This window comes from Salmo trutta, chromosome 22 (assembly GCF_901001165.1).
Source record: "Salmo trutta chromosome 22, fSalTru1.1, whole genome shotgun sequence".
Classification (NCBI taxonomy): Eukaryota; Metazoa; Chordata; class Actinopteri; order Salmoniformes; family Salmonidae; genus Salmo; species Salmo trutta.
In genome coordinates this window covers 9,275,484-9,293,216 of record NC_042978.1, presented here as the reverse complement: position 1 = coordinate 9,293,216, position 17,733 = coordinate 9,275,484, and the positions used below count along the sequence as shown (strand labels likewise).

Genomic DNA, 17,733 nt, shown 5'->3' with positions numbered 1-17,733 from the left:
TTTTTACTAGGATTACATTTCAGGAATTGTGAAAAACTGAGTTTAAATGTATTTGGCTAAGGTTTATCTAAACTTCCGACTTCAACTATATATATACAGTGTATATAGTGTGTGTGTGTGTGTGTGTGTATATATATATATATATATATATAATTAGTTGAAGTCGGAAGTATATATATACTGCTCAAAAAAATAAAGGGAACACTAAAATAACACATCCTAGATCTGAATGAATGAAATAATCTTATTAAATACTTTTTTCTTTACATAGTTGAATGTGCTGAGAACAAAATCACACAAAAATAATCAATGGAAATCCAATTTATCAACCCATGGAGGTCTGGATTTGGAGTCACACTCAAAATTAAAGTGGAAAACCACACTACAGGCTGATCCAACTTTGATGTAATGTCCTTAAAACAAGTCAAAATGAGGCTCAGTAGTGTGTGTGGCCTCCCCGTGCCTGTATGACCTCCCTACCATACCTGGGCATGCTCCTGATGAGGTGGCGTATTGTCTCCTGAGGGATCTCCTCCCAGACCTGGACTAAAGCATCCGCCAACTCCTGGACAGTCTGGTGCAATGTGGCGTTGGTGGATGGAGCGAGACATGATGTCCCAGATGTGCTCAATTGGATTCAGGTCTGGGAAACGGGCGGGCCAGTGCATAGCATCAATGCCTTCCTGTTGCAGGAACTGCTGACACACTCCAGCCACATGAGGTCTAGCATTGTCTTGCATTAGGAGGAATCCAGGGCCAACCGCACCAGCATATGGTCTCACAAGGGGTCTGAGGATCTCATCTCGGTACCTAATGGCAGTCAGGCTACCTCTGGCAAGCACATGGAGGGCTGTGCAGCACCCCCAAAGAAATGCCACCCCACACCATGACTGACCCACCGCCAAACCGGTCATGCTGGAGGATGTTGCAGGCAGCAGAACGTTCTCCACGGCGTCGCCAGACTGTCACGTGCTCAGTGTGAACCTGCTTTCATCTGTGAAGAGCACAGGGCACCAGTGGTGAATTTGCCAATCTCGGTGTTCTCTGGCAAATGCCAAACGTCCTGCACGGTGTTGGGCTGTAAGCACAACCCCCACCTGTGGACGTCGGGCCCTCATACCACCCTCATGGAGTCTGTTTCTGACCGTTTGAGCAGACGCATGCACATTTGTGGCCTGCTGGAGGTCATTTTGCAGGGCTCTGGCAGTGCTCCTCCTGCTTCTCCTTGCACAAAGGCGGAGGTAGCGGTCCTGCTGCTGGGTTTTTGCCCTCCTACGGCCTCCTCCACATCTCCTGATATACTGGCCTGTCTCCTGGTAGCGCCTCCATGCTCTGGACACTACGGTGACAGACACAGCAAACCTTCTTGCCACAGCTCGCATTGATGTGCCATCCTGGATGAGCTGCACTACCTGAGCCACGTGTGTGTGTGTGTGGTAGACTTCGTCTCATGCTACCACTAGAGTGAAAGCACCGGCAGCATTCAAGTGACCAAAACATCAGCCAGGAAGCATAGGAACTGAGAAGTGGTCTGTGGTCACCACCTGCAGAACCACTCCTTTATTGGGGGTGTCTTGCTAATTGCCTATAATTTCCACCTGTTGTCTATTCCATTTGCACAACAGCATGTGAAATTTATTGTCAGTGTTGCTTCCTGAGTGGACAGTTTGATTTCACAGAAGTGTGATTGACTTGGAGTTACATTGTGTTGTTTAAGTGTTCGCTTTATTTTTTTTGAGCAGTGTATTTAAACTCAGTTTTTCACAATTCCTGACATTTAAGCCTTGTAAAAATTCCCTATTTCACATCAGTTAGGATCACCACTTTATTTTAAGAATGTGAAATGTCAGAATAATAGTAGAGAGAATGATTTATTTCAGCTTTTATTTCTTTCATCACATTCCCAGTGGGTCAGAAGTTTACCTACACTCTAAGTATTTGGTAGCATTGCCTTTAAATTGTTTAACTTCGGTAAACCGTTTCGTGTAGCCTTCCACAAGCTTCCCACAATAAGTTGGGTGAATATTGGCCCATTTCTCCTGACAGAGCTGGTGTAACTGAGTCAGGTTTGTAAGCCTCCTTGCTCGCACACGCTTTTTCAGTTCTGCCCACACATTTTCTTTAGGATTGACGTCAGGGCTTTGTGATGGCCACTCCAATACCTTGTTGTTGTCCTTAAGCCATTTTACCACAACTTTGGAAGTATGCTTTGGGTCATTGTCCATTTGGAAGACCGATTTGCAACCAAGCTTTAACTTCGTGACTGTCTTGAGATGTCGCTTCAATATATCCACATAATTTTCCTCCCTCATGATGCCATCCATTTTGTGAAGTCCTGCAGCAAAGCACCCTCACAACATGATGCTGCCACCCCCGTGTTTCACGGTTGGGATGGTGTTCTTCGGCTTGTAGGCCTCCTCCTTTTTCCTCCAAACATAACGATGGTCATTATGGCCAAACAGTTCTATTTTTGTCAGACCAGAGGACCTTTCTCCAAAAAGTACGATCTTTGTCCCCATGTGCAGTTGCAAACCGTAGTCTAGCTTTTTCTTTTTATGGCGGTTTTGGAGCAGTGTCTTCTTCCTTGCTGAGCGGCCTTTCAGTTTATGTCGATATAGGACCCGTTTTTTTACTGTGGATATAGAAACATTTGCACCTGTTTCCTCCAGCGTCTTCACAAGGTCCTTTTGCTGTTCTGGGATTGATTTGCACATTTCGCACTAAAGTACGTTCGTCTGTAGGAGACCGAAAGCGTCTCCTTCCTGAGCGGTATGATCGCTGCGTGGTCCCATGGCGTTTATACTTGCGTACTAGTGTTTGTACAGATGAACGTGGTACCTTCAGGAGTTTGGAAATTGCTCCCAAGGATGAAGCAGACTTGTGGAGGTCTGCAAATCTTTTGTGGGGGTCTTGGCTGATTTCTTTTGATTTTGCCATGATGTCAAGCAAAGAGGCACTGAGTTTGAAGGTAGGCCTTAAAATGCATCCACAGGTACACCTCCAATTGACTCAAATTATGTCAATTAGCCCATCAGAAGCTTCTAAAGCCATGACATCATTTTCTGGAATTTTCCAAGCTGGTTAAATGCACAGTCAATTTAGTGTATGTAAACGTCTGACCCACTGTAATTGTGATACAGTGAATTATAAGTTAAATAATCTGTAAACAATTGTTGGAAAAATTACTTGTGTCATGCACAAAGTAGATGTCCTAACCGACTTGCCAAAACTATAGTTTGTTAACAAGAAATTTGTGGAGTGGTTGAAAAACGTGTTTTAATGACTCCAATCTAAGTGTATGTAAACTTCCGACTTCAACTGTATCTCATCAGCCACCTGGTGAAAGGGACTTCGTGGATCTGAGGCTCTTTCCCCCATCATCCTCCAAATCCCAACATCAGCCGCCTCAGAGTGCAACTGGTCCTAGTTTGGGAACACATACACCAAAGCACACAACAGGCTGACCAATACAAGTGTTGAAAAATTTGGCCATCCGGGCAAATTTGAGGCTTTTTGAGCCTGACAACGATCCATCCTCAACAAGGTTGGAAAGTGACAGTGAAGATGAGGCCTCAGTCTGATGTTCAAGAGGTGGACATTGAGGAGGTCCAGGGAGAGGACATGGAAGCCTGAGAAGAAGACAACCAAAGCTCATTTAAAGTTCAATTCGTAACTAAATTGTTTTTATTTCTATTGGAAGGATTTAATCATTTGCAATTGTCTAATTATGATAAGGTTTCTGTCTCCATATGATATGGTAAATATATCCAATGCAAAAAAACATCTACATTTAAATTGTATTAATTTCTGTGAATTCCCATATATTCCCACAAAGTTTCTACCTCCTGAATATTCCCCAAAATGTGCAACCCTAGTCACAGCCAACACAGCCCTGAAAAGGCCTATGCATTTATGATGACATGCCTGGATTATATTTGACTGTTTACAAAACAATGCGGCATGATCAGTCATTGAATGGCTATCACATAATAGGCATCATGTATTTTGGGGCATGCTGGCGTGGTGATCAATCTGTCCTGGTCCCAGAACTGTTTGGGATCTGTTTTGTGCTCTTGTTGTCGCAATGACCATAGGAGTTGGCAAGACAACACAAACTGATCTGGGACCAGGCTACTAGACCTTTCAATCTACAAGCGCTCCCATTGATTTGTTCCCATGTTGTGTTCCCACAGACATTGGAGGTGAATAGGAGACTGAACTGTTGCACTGAGATCCTGCTGGAGAGTTGGGATCAGCTGGAGGATATTGGCTCTCACAAGGATGGTCTCCTTTATGGGGTCCCTGTCAGCATCAAGGAAAATATAGGATACAAGGTGTTGATTAGGTGTCACTTCAGTGTCTTTCATGAATTATTTTTTCCCCGTGTAAAATATAGCAGGGGTTTCCCAGTCAAATTAAACATCGGCCTAGTCCTGGACCAAAGCACTTTCATTAGAGATTCTCCATTGAGCATGCTTGTTAGCCCAGGACATTGGCTTAATCTGTGTCCAGAAAACCACCCCATAGTAGGCCTGTGTCTTTGTCTGTGAACTTCAAGTTGAGTCTCTCGTGACACAGGCCCTACCAGTAACATGGTTCTGGGTTCAGAGATGTGCATGTCTACTGAAATAGTATTTTTTTTTTACATCAATGATAAAAAAAGTGAATCTTCCTGTTTTTGTATTTAGGGTCATGACTCTACGTGTGGCGTGATCTGTAAGTTGGACCTTCCTGCCACAGGGGACAGTGTGCTGGTTGAAGTGCTGAAGAGACAAGGCGCCATTCCCTTCGTCAAGACCAACGTACCCCAAAGCCTGCTAAGGTGAATAGTTGTTTTAGACTTGTGAATGCAACAAATGAGATTCAGAATATAGTTTGTCTACCATATACAATGTCAACTGATGAATAAGCATAATACACAAGCAATACATTGACATAGATGGGGTAACAATGGCTTTAATGTGCCACACACCACATTAGGTGATGTAATTTAGTGCAAGAGCTATGACTTGAGCAATGTGATTGAGGAGTTTGAAGACGGTCATGACCAGAGTAGTCCACACCCAGAGTAAAGCTGATTGGTCCCCCCCCATGACTCATGTTGTTTTTAGCAATCAGTGTTTTCACCCACATCTCTGTCTTGTCCCCATGTCCAGCTACGACTGCAGCAATCCCATCTACGGTCTGACTCTGAATCCCCATAACCCACAAAAGACGCCCGGGGGTTCATCGGGCGGGGAGGGAGCGCTGATCGGAGGAGGGGGCTCGGTCCTGGGCATGGGCTCCGACATTGGGGGCAGCATACGCATCCCTTCATCCTTCTGTGGGATCTGTGGCTTTAAACCCACGGCCAACAGGCTGAGGTGGGTGGATGAGTGGGGGGGGGGTGTGGGTGCGTGCATGTGTGTGTACGTTAGTGGGTCTGTCAGTGTGTCTTGTTACTCTTAGGATGCGCGTCAGTGAATATGCGTGTCTCAAGGTGACAACCTCTGAGGCCTTCAGTAATCTTTTACGATGTTCCTAACCCTGAGCACAGTTCAAGAACAGTTGCATCACGAGACGTTTATTTCCCCCCCTAAAAGCATAATTGTGTGTTTGAGTGAGTTATTGCGTTAGTGAGATATTGACTGACTATCTTTTTTAATTTTTTTTTTTCAGTTCGCGAGGCGCTTCCTCTTGTAGCCGAGGCCAAAAGTCAGGTAAGGCTCAAACGTTCAACTTTCCACCCTGCCCATGTATAGCTAAATAAATGGATGAACGTTTTCTTGACCCCTCCGTCTTAACGCCTACATACATAGAGAAAATAGGGAGCGGAGCTCTTCTGTGAAAAAAATGTAGAAATGGTTTCAAAAGGATGCTCGTTGCATTACATACAGTAAGTTTGGGATAGTAACAGATGTTATTGTTGACTTTTAACAACTGACTCTCCACTGTCAGGATGACACCAATTGTTTGTGTTCTTGTTCCAGTGCTGTCGTCCTATGGGCCGATGGCAAGGGACGTGGATAGCCTGGCTCTCTGTATGCAAGCTCTGCTCTGTGACCACATGTTCAGACTGGACCCTACTGTTCCCCCAATCCCATTCAACCAACAGGTGGGATCTCTCTCTGTCATAGGGAGTAGGGGGATGTTGCCCCTAGACGCTGATCTTGAGTCATTTTTTTTTTTTGTGGGAGGTGAAGCTGATCCTAGATCTGTACATAAAGGACACTTCATCCTGGAGCCTTTCGTAGGATACATATCATTGTTCAATGGATATCCCTGAAGAAAACAAATAATCCTTAAATACATTATATTTAGTGATGGGGCACCCTTTTGTAAAATCTATAATGATATCAGTTGCAATTGTTTTATTATAACATATCAATACATATTGATTTTACACAGAACATTGCAACTGTCTGAATGTTCACTTTTGTGTTTACTTCCACGGATCTGTGAAGTGGAGACGGCTGCTTGTTGATATTCTGGGAATGTTCTGGTCTGAATGTTCTAAGGAGCTTAACCTACTCAACCAGTTTGAATACATTGAGAGGCCTGTGAACTGTTGATGGATCATCAGCAGGCAATTGGAGTATGTTTATGATAAGTTGACAGCCTGTGAGGTCTGTTGAGAGGGTTTTGTGCATGCAGGAACAGTCTCGTATGCTTTTTACATAATAGTGTAGGTTTACAAGAATAAACCGATATTACAATATGCCTTGCTCTTATCGATATCAAACAATGGTGTCCATATCAAATTATCGATATTGGATGCCAATATCCATTATTGTAAGGTACATTATGCAGAAAGGACCTATACACATTCAAACCGCCGGCAATCTACGTTCTCTTATGTATCAATACTGTGTTCTTCCTCTGTTCTCCAGGTATACCAGCGTTCCAAGCCCCTGAGGATCGGGTACTATGAGAATGACGGCTATGCCATGCCCTCTCCAAGCATGGGCCGAGCCCTGAGGGAGACTAAAGCGTTGTTGGAGCGAGCAGGGCACACGGTGAGTAACCCCCAGTTCCAGACTGATCTACTTTGCCTTCAAAAAGTTTTCACACCCCTTGACTTTTTCCACATTTTGTGATAGACTGAATTTAAAATGGATTAAATTAAGATTTTGTGTCACTGGCCTACACGCAATACCCTATAATGTCAAAGTGGAATTAATGTTTTCAGAAATGTTAACAAGTTGGATTCCAAATGAAAAGCTGAAATGTCTTGAGTCAGTAAGTATTCAACAACCCCTTTGTTATGGAAAGCCTAAGATTCACGAGTAAAAATGTGCTAAACAAGTCGCATAAATTATATCAGCTCACTCGGTGTGCACTAAGTGTTTAACATTATTTTTTAATGTCTTCTCTGTACCCCACATATACAATTATCCGTAAGGTCCCTCAATCAAGCAGTGAATTTCAAACAAAGATTCTATGGGATTATAATGACAGAAGTTCGTGAGTTTTAATTATTGTGGTTGCACATTGAGATTCGCCGTTGCAAGTACGATTTGCAAATGTGTAATTTATTTTGCATGTTTGTATAATGATGTGTGAAAGATTTAACAATGGTTGCTAACTTATAACTTGACATTTGAACACATTCAATAAGATTTGCAAGCATAATTTAAGTCCATTTCCAACTATGAATATACTGCTGTGAATCAAAAATACTCTTGCAGACGAGGAGAGGGCCTAGAACCGAGCCCTGGGGGGACACCAGTAGTGAGAGTACGTTGTGCAGACACAGATCCTCTCCACATCATCTGGTAGGAGTGGCCTGTCAGGTGGGATGCAATCCAAGAGTGTGCAGAGCCTGAGACGCCCAGCCCTGAGAGGGTGGAGAGGAGGATCTTCTGGTTCACTGTGTTGAAGGCAGCGGATAGATCTAGAAGGATGAGAACAGAGGAGAGTGAGTCAGCTTTGGCAGTGCGGAGAGCCTCTGTGTCACAAAGAAGAGCAATCTCATTTGAGTAACCCGTCTTGAAGCTTGAGTGGTTAGGGTCAAGAAGATTGCTCTGAGAGAGCTAATGAGAAAGTTGATCAGAGACAGCACGCTCAAGTGTTTTGGAACGAAAAGAACGAAGGGATACAGGTCTATAGTTTTGGACGTCAGATGAGTCAAGTGTTCAGTTCAATCAGAGGGAATGCGATGAATTGATGAGGGAAGTGAGGAATGGGAGAAGGTCTCCAGAGATGGTCTGGAAGAGGGGATGGGGTCGAGCGGGCAGGTTGTCGGGCAGCCAGACCTCACTAGTCACAGAATTTAATCTGGGGAGAAAGAGGTCAAGTTGTCTGGTAGTTCTGTGTGAGTGAGACCAGTGGACTCAATAGGCTGAGTGAATGAGTAGCGGATGTTGTCAACCTTTTTTTTCAAAGTGGTTGACAAAGTCGTCCGCAGAGAGGGAGGGGTGGAGAATTAAGGTGGGAGAAGGTGGAAAATAGTTTGAAAGGATAGGGTTAGAGACAGAAGCTTGAAATTTAGTGGTAGAAAGTGGCTTTGGCAGCGGATACAGAGGAAGAGAAGGTGAAAGGATGATTGGTCCTCCGGAAGTTTAGTTTTCCTCCATTTTCTTTCAGCTGCCCACAGCCCTGTTCTGTAAGCTCGCAATGATTCACTCCGCCACGGAGCAGGAGAGGAGGGCAGGGCAGAGCCGGCTGGGAGGAAAGAGGACAGTGCTAGTCATAGGATGCGGAAAGGGAAAAGAGCATGGTCGAAGAGGCAGAATCAGGAGGGAGAAGGATTTAGCAGAAGGGAGAGAGTGAGTGAAAATTGCGATGGCACATGACCATCTGGGTAGGGGCCTAGTGGTTAGGGTTGGAGGAAAGGGAGACATAAAAGGAAACAAATTAGTGATCAGATCTGTAATAATTCTTAACTGAAATGATGCTTGCAAGTCTTATTGAATGTATTCAAAATTAAAGATACAACAAATCTTTCACTCATCGTGATAAGTTTGCGAAATTAAAATGCATATTTGGCAATCCTACGTGCAACCACTAATCTCAATATGCGACCACAAAACTCAAAATACAAACTCGTGTAGTTCTGTCATCTTTATAATCCCATACAATTCAACCGCAAAGACCAGGAAGCTTTTCCAATGCCTCACAAAGATGGGCACCTATTAGTTAAAAAAAGCAGACATAGAATGTCCCTTTTGAGCATGGTGAAGTTATTAATTACACTTTGGATGGTGTATCAATACACCCAGTTACTACAAAGATGGACTACCTTCCTAACTCAGTTGCCGGAGAGTAAGGAAACCGCTCAGGGAGTTCACCATGAAGCCAATGGTGACTTTAAAACAGTTACGGAGTTTAATGGCTGTGATAGGAGAAAACTGAGGATGGATCAACATTGTAGTTACTCCACAATACATGTACTAACCTAAATGACAGAGTGAAAAGAAGGAAGTCTGTACAAAATCAAAAATATTAGAAAACATGTATCCTGTTTGCAATAAGGCACTAAAGTAAAACTGCCCCCAAAAAATGTGGCAAAGAAATGAACTTTCTGACCTGAATACAAGGCATTATGTTTGGGGGAAAATCTGACACATGATTCTGACATGTATTGACTCAGTGGTGTGAATACTTATGTACATTTGCCAACATTTCTAAGAACATGTTTTCACTTTGTCATTATGAGGCATTGTGTAGATGGGTGAGAAAAAATCAGTTCAATACATTTTGATTTCAGGCTGTAACGCAACATAATGTGGAATAAATCAAGGGGTATGAATACTTTCTGAAGGCACTATATGACCAGAGCTTGGTTGAACACTTTTTTTTATTTATCAGAGACAGATTTACTTGGACTGCCGAATAACAGAAACAAAATAATGTGGATGTTAATTCCTTTACAGGTCGGTCCATGACTGTATTGATATTAACTTGTATTTCTCTCTCTCTCTCATTTCACTCTCTGTAGTTGGTTCCCTTCAGTCTCCCCAGGCTGAGCTATGCCATACATGAGCTGGTTATCAGGGGAATCGCAGGCGATGGATGCGCTACCCTGCTCAGCAACCTGTGAGTCAGTCAAATCACCCTGGATTGTGTTCAGTTGGACACACCATAGAAAAACATTTTGAAATGCGAAGCGAAAATTTGTATTTCTTATTGGAGTCAATCTAGTCCCTCCCTGTTTCAGTCTGTTTTCATCCATTTAGTTCCTAATGAACACAACCCTGGTAATCCCATTGAGTTAAACCAGAACATCCCTGGGAGAGAAATTAACTATCCAGTATTCACACTAAAATTATTAAAAAAGTAACTGTTTGGTGTTATTATAGGAAAGGAGGGCCTGTCGACCCGTCTCTGCGGGTTCAAATTATTCCGTACGGTCTACCGTACACTGTGAAGAAAATTCTCTCCATTCTGATCAAGCCCATAGTGAGTGCTCTCCAAGTCCGCAGCATACAAAGAGGGAGGTTAAAACTATCTGGGGAGCTTTGTGATGTATATCAGACTGCTAATGTTATATTTGGCTGATACTTCTATGTTTGTCAATGGTCTTATATTTTCCCTTCAGTTTCCTCGGTTTGGTGCCTCTATGGAAAGCCTGTGTGGAGCTAGGTGAGAAGAACCTATGTCTATTCTTCCTATTGGATTCATATAATCATCAATAATTATAATACCTAACATCTGATTTGGACCATAATTCTTAATAACAGCGAGTAAGACTTGACAAATCCCCCAAAATTGTCAAAAGCCACCCAGGGACCCCCCACACCCAATGCCAATCCCACCCCAGGGAAACATTTACATAGGATGAAGAAGCAATAGTCTAAGCCGCAGCTCCATACTACTTGTCAAACATAGATAACTGATACTGTATATTGGTTGTTGGGGTGGTAGGCGTGAGGTTTGGGGGGCGTCCGTGTGTGGCTTTTGATCATTTGTGTCTCGTTTCAGGAAACTAGGCGTATGTCAAAGGTCACTACTTCACAGGAGTGGCATTTGAACGTAAACATTTTTTTTAATCAAAATTAGTTTTTGGGGAGAATGTCTTCTGGAACATGTGAACTTTCATGTGCCTTAATAACAAACGTGTATTCCATCTGTAAATATGAATAAAATTGTTAAATTACGAGCCTAGTAGGTTTAGTCACTGAAAAAGGCAGTAACCTTCCTTCTAGACATGATTGGCTGAGATAATGGATGGGCTGGACATGCCCGGAGATGAGTTTGAATTGGTCTGCTGTTGGTCAATTTCTTCAACAGATGATCTGGTCTATGTAATTATCAAACTTACATATATTGGCAGTAGAAAGGCAACACAGACTCTTTGTTTAAGTATTAAAATTCTCCTTTAGTAATACAATTGTAGGCGGAAGTTGGTACAGAGTACAGTATATGATAGCTCTCCCCAGGTTCTGCGAGGTGTCTAAGACATCCTGCAGCTTGTATAGGTTCATAACAAGGTGACATTTCACAACAGAAAAGTCTAAGCATCTTCTGCCAGGTGGAGGTTCCATCAGGCCTGCGGTGGCCTTGTGTTCTCAGAAAACCAGTCGTATTCTCAACCTCAGACGGTCACGGTGGGACCCAGACAGGAGGAGTATGAGCTTAGGCGGTTTCCGCCTTCTGATTAGTGTCTGCAGGGCATATCACTCAAAACAGGTGTTAACACACATACAGAGGTCTCCTGAGAGGAGACCTTAGTTTATCATCACATAAATGATTAACCCTTTAAAAGGTATGAGGCCTTGGTTTAACCCCTTCACTGCCATGTAGAATGCTTTTGTCTATAACGTGAGCTGTTCAGTATGTGTTTGCAGTCCTTGCTACCACGCCGTTTTAGAAAGATATAACGTTAGCCATCAAGAACTACAAAAGTTTTGTTACTTTTCTCAACAACATTGATGCCATGAATTTAGTAGGCTTTATCGAAAGATCAGTTGGAAAAAGCTACTTTCTGCACACGCCATGGTCAGTGTGAACTGGAGTGACTTGCCACAACGCTGGCCAAACACAATGTAGCTCCAAATAAAACAGAGTTAAATGGTTCCAGTCTGCCGTGAAGCGTTCATCCATGTATATGGGTAAGAGTCGAGCAACGTTTTTCAGATATAAGGTTCTAATTTTGTCAGTCGTTTTTTTTTTTTATTGCAATGAATGAATTAATTTTATTTTTGTGTCAAATCGCCAATTGGCAACCCATCCCTGACGGGATTAATTGACACAAACAAACATTACAATAATTCAGTGATAATTCTTCTTCCGGTGTTCTCTGCAGTGCGCTTTGCATAAAGGGTGAAAAAAATAATGTAAAAATCAATACATAATAGTAAATACGGTTATCCAAACAATAATTATATCCTTAGAGCAAGTTAAAGCGTACTGTTAACTAGCCAACATTAGCTTCTGGCTCGCTAGCTAATGTTACGTGCATGATCTGTGTAGTAATATTATTCGAATCAGAAAACCATTTGCATTGCTAGTTATAGCCTAATGTTCGCTAGCTAACATTGAACCTAGCTTGTTAGCTTTAGCTACCTGCAGATTCATACTATAGCTATGACAAATCAAATTTTATTGGTCACATACACATGGTTAGCAGATGTTAATGCGAGTTTAGTGAAATGCTTGTGCTTCTAGTTCCGACAATGCAATAATATCTAACAAATTCACAACAACTACCTTATACACACAAATGTAAGGGATGAATAAGAATATGTACATATAAATATATGGATGAGCGATGTCCGTGCGGCATAGGCAAGATGCAGTAGATGGTAAAGAGCAGTATATACAGTTGAAGTCAGAAGTTTACATACACTTAGGTTGGAGTCATTAAAACCCGTTTTTAAACCACTCCACAAATTTCTTGTTAACAAACTATAGTTTTGGCAAGTCTACTGTGTGCATGACACGTAATTTTTCCAACAAATGTTTACAGACAAGTTTGTTAACAAGTTGACTGTGCCTTTAAACAGCTTGGAAAATTCAAGAAAATTATGTAATGGCTTTAAAAGCTTCTGATAGGCTAATTTGAGTCAATTGGAGGTGTACCTATGGATGTATTTCAAGGCCTACCTTAAAATTCAGTGCCTCTTTGCTTGACATCATGGGAAAATCAAAAGATCTCAGCCAAGATCTCAGAATTTTATTTTTTTTAGACCACAAGTCTGGTTCATCCTTGGGAGCAATTTCCAAACGCCTGAAGGTACCTCGTTCATCTGTACAAACAATGGTATGATTAATTAACATGCACCTGTGGAACGGTCGTTAAAACCTCTTGCATCTAGCGGAACGCCTCACCAATATCCAATGGTAGAGCGTGGTGCGAAATACATAAACCTTAAATGCTATAACTTCAATTTCTCAAACATATGACTATTTTACACCATTTCAAAGATAAGACTCTCGTTAATCCAACCTTATTGTCCGATTTCCAAAAACTTTACAGCGAAAGCAAAACATTAGATTATGTCAGCAGAGTACACAGCCAAAAATAATCACAGCCATTTTCAAAGCAAGCATATATGTCACAAAAACCCAAACCACAGCTAAATGCAGCACTAACCTTTGATCTTCATCAGATGACACTCCTAGGACATTATGTTATACAATACATGCATGTTTTGTTCAATCAAGTTCATATTTATATCAAAAAACAGCTTTTTACATTAGCATGTAATGTTCAGAACTAGCATTCCCACCGAAAACTTCTGGTGAATTTACTAAATTACTCATCATAAACGTTGACGAAATGCATAACAATTATTTTAAGAATTATAGATACAGAAGTACTTTATGCAATCGCTATGTCAGATTTTAAAATAGCTTTTCGGCGAAAGCACATTTTGCAATATTCTGAGTACATAGCTCAGCCATCACAGACTAGCTATTCAGACACCCGCCAACTTCAGGGATCACTAAACTCAGAATTACTATTAGAAAAATTGGATTACCTTTGCTGTTCTTTGTCAGAATGCACTCCCAGGACTTCTACTTCAACAACAAATGTTGTTTTTGTTCCAAATAATCCATAGTTATATCCAAATACCTCGTGCGTGCGTTCAGGTCACTATCCAAAGGGTAACGCGGGAGCGCATTTCGTGACAAAAAATGTCAAAATGTTCCATTACTGTACTTAGAAGCATGTCTAACACTGTTTAAAATCAATTTTTATGCTATTTTTCTCGTAAAATAGCGATAATATTCCAACCGGACAATGTTGTATTCATTCAAAGAGGGAAAGAAAAAAATGGCGAGGTCTCGTGACCGTATCACCAGTGTCTCTGTCACCAGGCAGTCCACTGACAAACTGTGCTGCTGTTATCTGCCCAGAGACAGGAGACGAGTCAATCCGGTTTCTGAAGGCTTTAGAGAGCCAATGGAAGCCTTAGAAAGTGTCACGTAACAGCACAGATACTGTAATTTCGCTAGATGCAACAGAAGGACTACAAATTGTCAGACAGGTCACTTCCTGCTTGGAATCTTCTCAGGTTTTTGCCTGCCATATGAGTTCTGTTATACTCAGACACCATTCAAACAGTTTTAGAAACTTTAGAGTTTTCTATCCAAATCTACTAAAAATATGCATATTCTCATTTCTGGTCAAGAGTAGTAACCAGTTTAAATCGGGTACGTTTTTTTTTATCCGGCCGTGAAAATACTGCCCCCTATCCCAGACAGGTTAAGACACTAACAGCTTAGACGGTAGGCAATTAAGGTCACAGTTATGAAAACTTAGGACACTAAAGAGGTCTTTCTACTGACTATGAAAAACACCAAAGGAAAGATGCCCAGGGTCCCTGCTCATCTGCGTGAATGTGCCTTTGGCATGCTGCAAGGAGGCATGAGGACTGCAGATGTGGCCAGGGCAATAAATTGCAATGTCCTTACTGTGAGACGCCTAAGACGGCGCTACAGGGAGACAGAACGGACAGCCGATCGTCCTCACAGTGACAGACCACGTGTAACACCTGCACAGGATCGGTACATCCAAACATCACACCTGCGGGACAGGTCCAGGATGGCAACAACTGCCTGAGTTACACCAGGAACGCACCATCCCTCCATCAGTGCTCAGACTGTCCGCAATAGGCTGAGAGAGGCTGGACTGAGGACTTGTAGGCCTGTTGTAAGGCAGGTCCTCACCAGACATCACCGGCAACAATGTTTCCTATGGGCACAAATCCACCATTGCTGGATCAGACAGGACTGGCAAAAAGTGCTCTTCTCTGACGAGTTGCGGTTTTGTCTCACCAGGGGTGATGGTCGGATTCGCGTTTATCGTCGAAGGAATGAGCGTTGCACCGAGGCCTGTACTCTGGAGTGGGATCGATGTGGAGGGTCCGTCATGGTCTGGGGCGGTGGGCCACAGCATCATCGGACTGAGCTTGTTGTTATTGCAGGCAGTCTCAATGCTGTGCGTTACAGGGAAGACATCCTCCTCCCTCATGTGGTACCCTTCCTGCAGGCTCATCCTGACATGACCCTCCAGCATTACAATGCCACCACGCACAGAATGAGCAGTATGGCTTATTTCCTGCAAGACAGGAATGTCAGTGTTAGTGCCATGGCCAGTGAAGAGCCTGGATCTCAATCCCATTGAGCAAGACTGGGACCTGTTGAATCGGAGGGTGAGGGCTAGGGCCAATTTCCCCCCCCCCCCCAGAAATGTCCGGGAACCTGCAGGTGCGTTGGAAGAGTGGGGTAACATCTCACAGCAAGAACTGGCAAATCTGGTGCAGTCCATAAGGAGGAGATTCACTGCAGTACTTAATGCAGCTGGTTGCCACACCAGATACTGACTGTTACTTTTGATTTTGATCCCCCCTTTGTTCACGGATACATTTTTCCATTTCTGTTAGTCACATGGCTGTGGAACTTGTTCAGTTTGTCTCAGTTGTTGAATCTTATGTTCATACAAATATTTACACATGTTAAGTTTGCTGAAAATAAACGCAGTTGACAGTGAGGTTTCTTTTTTTGCTGAGTTTAGGATATGTAAACATTATTAAAGTGGTGTTATTTAAAGTGACTAATGATAGGCATAGGCAAGATGCAGTATATACCGTTCTATACCATCTACGTTTTGAGATGATTAATGTAGGATATGTAAACATTATTAAAGTGGTGTTATTTAAGGTGACTAGTAACTACCTTTTTTATTAAGACCATTTATTAAAGTGACCAGAGATTTGAGTCTGTATGTTGACATTAGCCTCTGTTAGTGATGGCTGTTTAACAGTCTGATGGCCTTGCGATAGAAGCTGTTTCAGTCTCTCAGTCCCAGCTTTGATGCACCTGTACTGACCTCGCCTTCTGGATGATAGCGGGGTAAACAGGCAGTTGCTCGGGTGCTTGTTGTCCTTTGATCTTCCTGTGACATTGGGTGCTGTAGGTGTCCTGGAGGGCAGGTAGTTTGCCCCCGGTGATGCGTTGTGCAGACCGCACTACCCTCTGGAGAGCCTTGCTGTTGAGGGCGGTGCAGTTGCCGTACCAGGCGGTGATACAGTCCGACAGGATGCTTTCGATTGTGCATCTGTAAAAGTATGTGCTTTCGGTGACAAGTTAAATTTCTTCAGCCTCCTGAGGTTGAAGAGGCGCTGTTGCTCCCTTTGCTGTTTCCTGAAGTCCACGATCATCTCCTATTTGTTGATGTTGAGTGAGAGGTTATTTTCCTGACACCACTCTCCGACAGCCCTCACCTCCTCCCTGTAGGCCGTCTCGTCATCGTTGGCAATCAAGCCTACCACTGTATTGTTGTCTGCAAACTTGATGATTGAGTTGGAAGTGTGCATGGCCACACAGTCATGGGTGAACAAGGAGTACAGGAGACGGCTGAGAACGCACCCTTGGGGTGCCCCAGTGTTGAGGATCAGCGGGGTGAGGATGTTGTTTCCTACTTTCACCACCTGGGGACGGCCCGTCAGAAAGTCCAGGACCCAGTTGCACAGGGTGGGGTTCGAGACCCAGGGTCTCGAGCTTAATGACGAGTTTGGAGGGTACTATGGTATTAAATGCTGAGCTGTAGTCAATGAACAGCATTCTTACATAGGTATTCCTCTTGTCCAGATGGGATAGGGCAGTGTGCATTGTGATGGCGATTGCATTGTCAGTGGACCTATTGGGGCGGTAAGCAAATTGGAGTGGGTCTAAGGTATCTGGTAGGGTGGAGGTGATATTCTCCTTGACTAGTCTCTCTCTAAGCACATCTTGATGACAGAAGTGAGTGCAATGGGGTGATTAGTCATTTAGTTCAGTTAGCTTTCTTGGAAACAGGAACAATGGTGGACATCTTGAAGCATGTGGGGACAACAGACTGGGATCGGGATTGATTGAATATGTCCATAAACACACCAGCGCATGCTCTGAGGACGCGGTTAGGGTTGCCGTCTGTGCTGGCAGCCTTGTGAGGGTTAACACGTTTAAATGTTTTACTCACGTTGGCCACAGAAGAGCCCACAGGCATTGGTAGTGGGCCGTGTCAGTGGCACTGTATTGTCCTCAAAGCGAGCAATGAAGTTGTTTAATTTGTTTTGGAGCAAGACATCGATGTCCACGACGGGGCTGGTTTTCTTCTTGTAGTCCTTGATTGACTGTAGACCCTGCCACATACGTCTCGTGTTTGAGCCGTTGAATTGCGACTCTACTTTGGCTCTTTACTGATGCTTTGCTTGTTTGATTGCCTTGCGGAGGGAACAGCTGCACTGTTTGTATTCTGTCATGTTTCCAGTTGCCTTGCCATGGTTAAAAGCGGTGGTTTGTGCTTTCAGTTTTGTCAATGCA

The 17,733-nt window shown here is 43.1% G+C and overlaps 1 protein-coding gene across 1 annotated transcript in view; it reads left to right on the top strand.

Annotated features, from left to right (window-relative positions):
• Positions 1-17,733, top strand: part of LOC115158024 (vitamin D3 hydroxylase-associated protein) — a 33,904-nt gene that overhangs the window by 10,671 nt on the left and 5,500 nt on the right. The window contains exons 3-11 of the mRNA XM_029706479.1: positions 4,194-4,334; positions 4,689-4,822; positions 5,157-5,363; positions 5,659-5,699; positions 5,970-6,094; positions 6,870-6,995; positions 9,920-10,017; positions 10,281-10,380; positions 10,520-10,563. Coding sequence (XP_029562339.1) covers positions 4,194-4,334; positions 4,689-4,822; positions 5,157-5,363; positions 5,659-5,699; positions 5,970-6,094; positions 6,870-6,995; positions 9,920-10,017; positions 10,281-10,380; positions 10,520-10,563 — 1,016 coding nt within the window. The remainder of the gene's footprint in view (positions 1-4,193; positions 4,335-4,688; positions 4,823-5,156; positions 5,364-5,658; positions 5,700-5,969; positions 6,095-6,869; positions 6,996-9,919; positions 10,018-10,280; positions 10,381-10,519; positions 10,564-17,733) is intronic.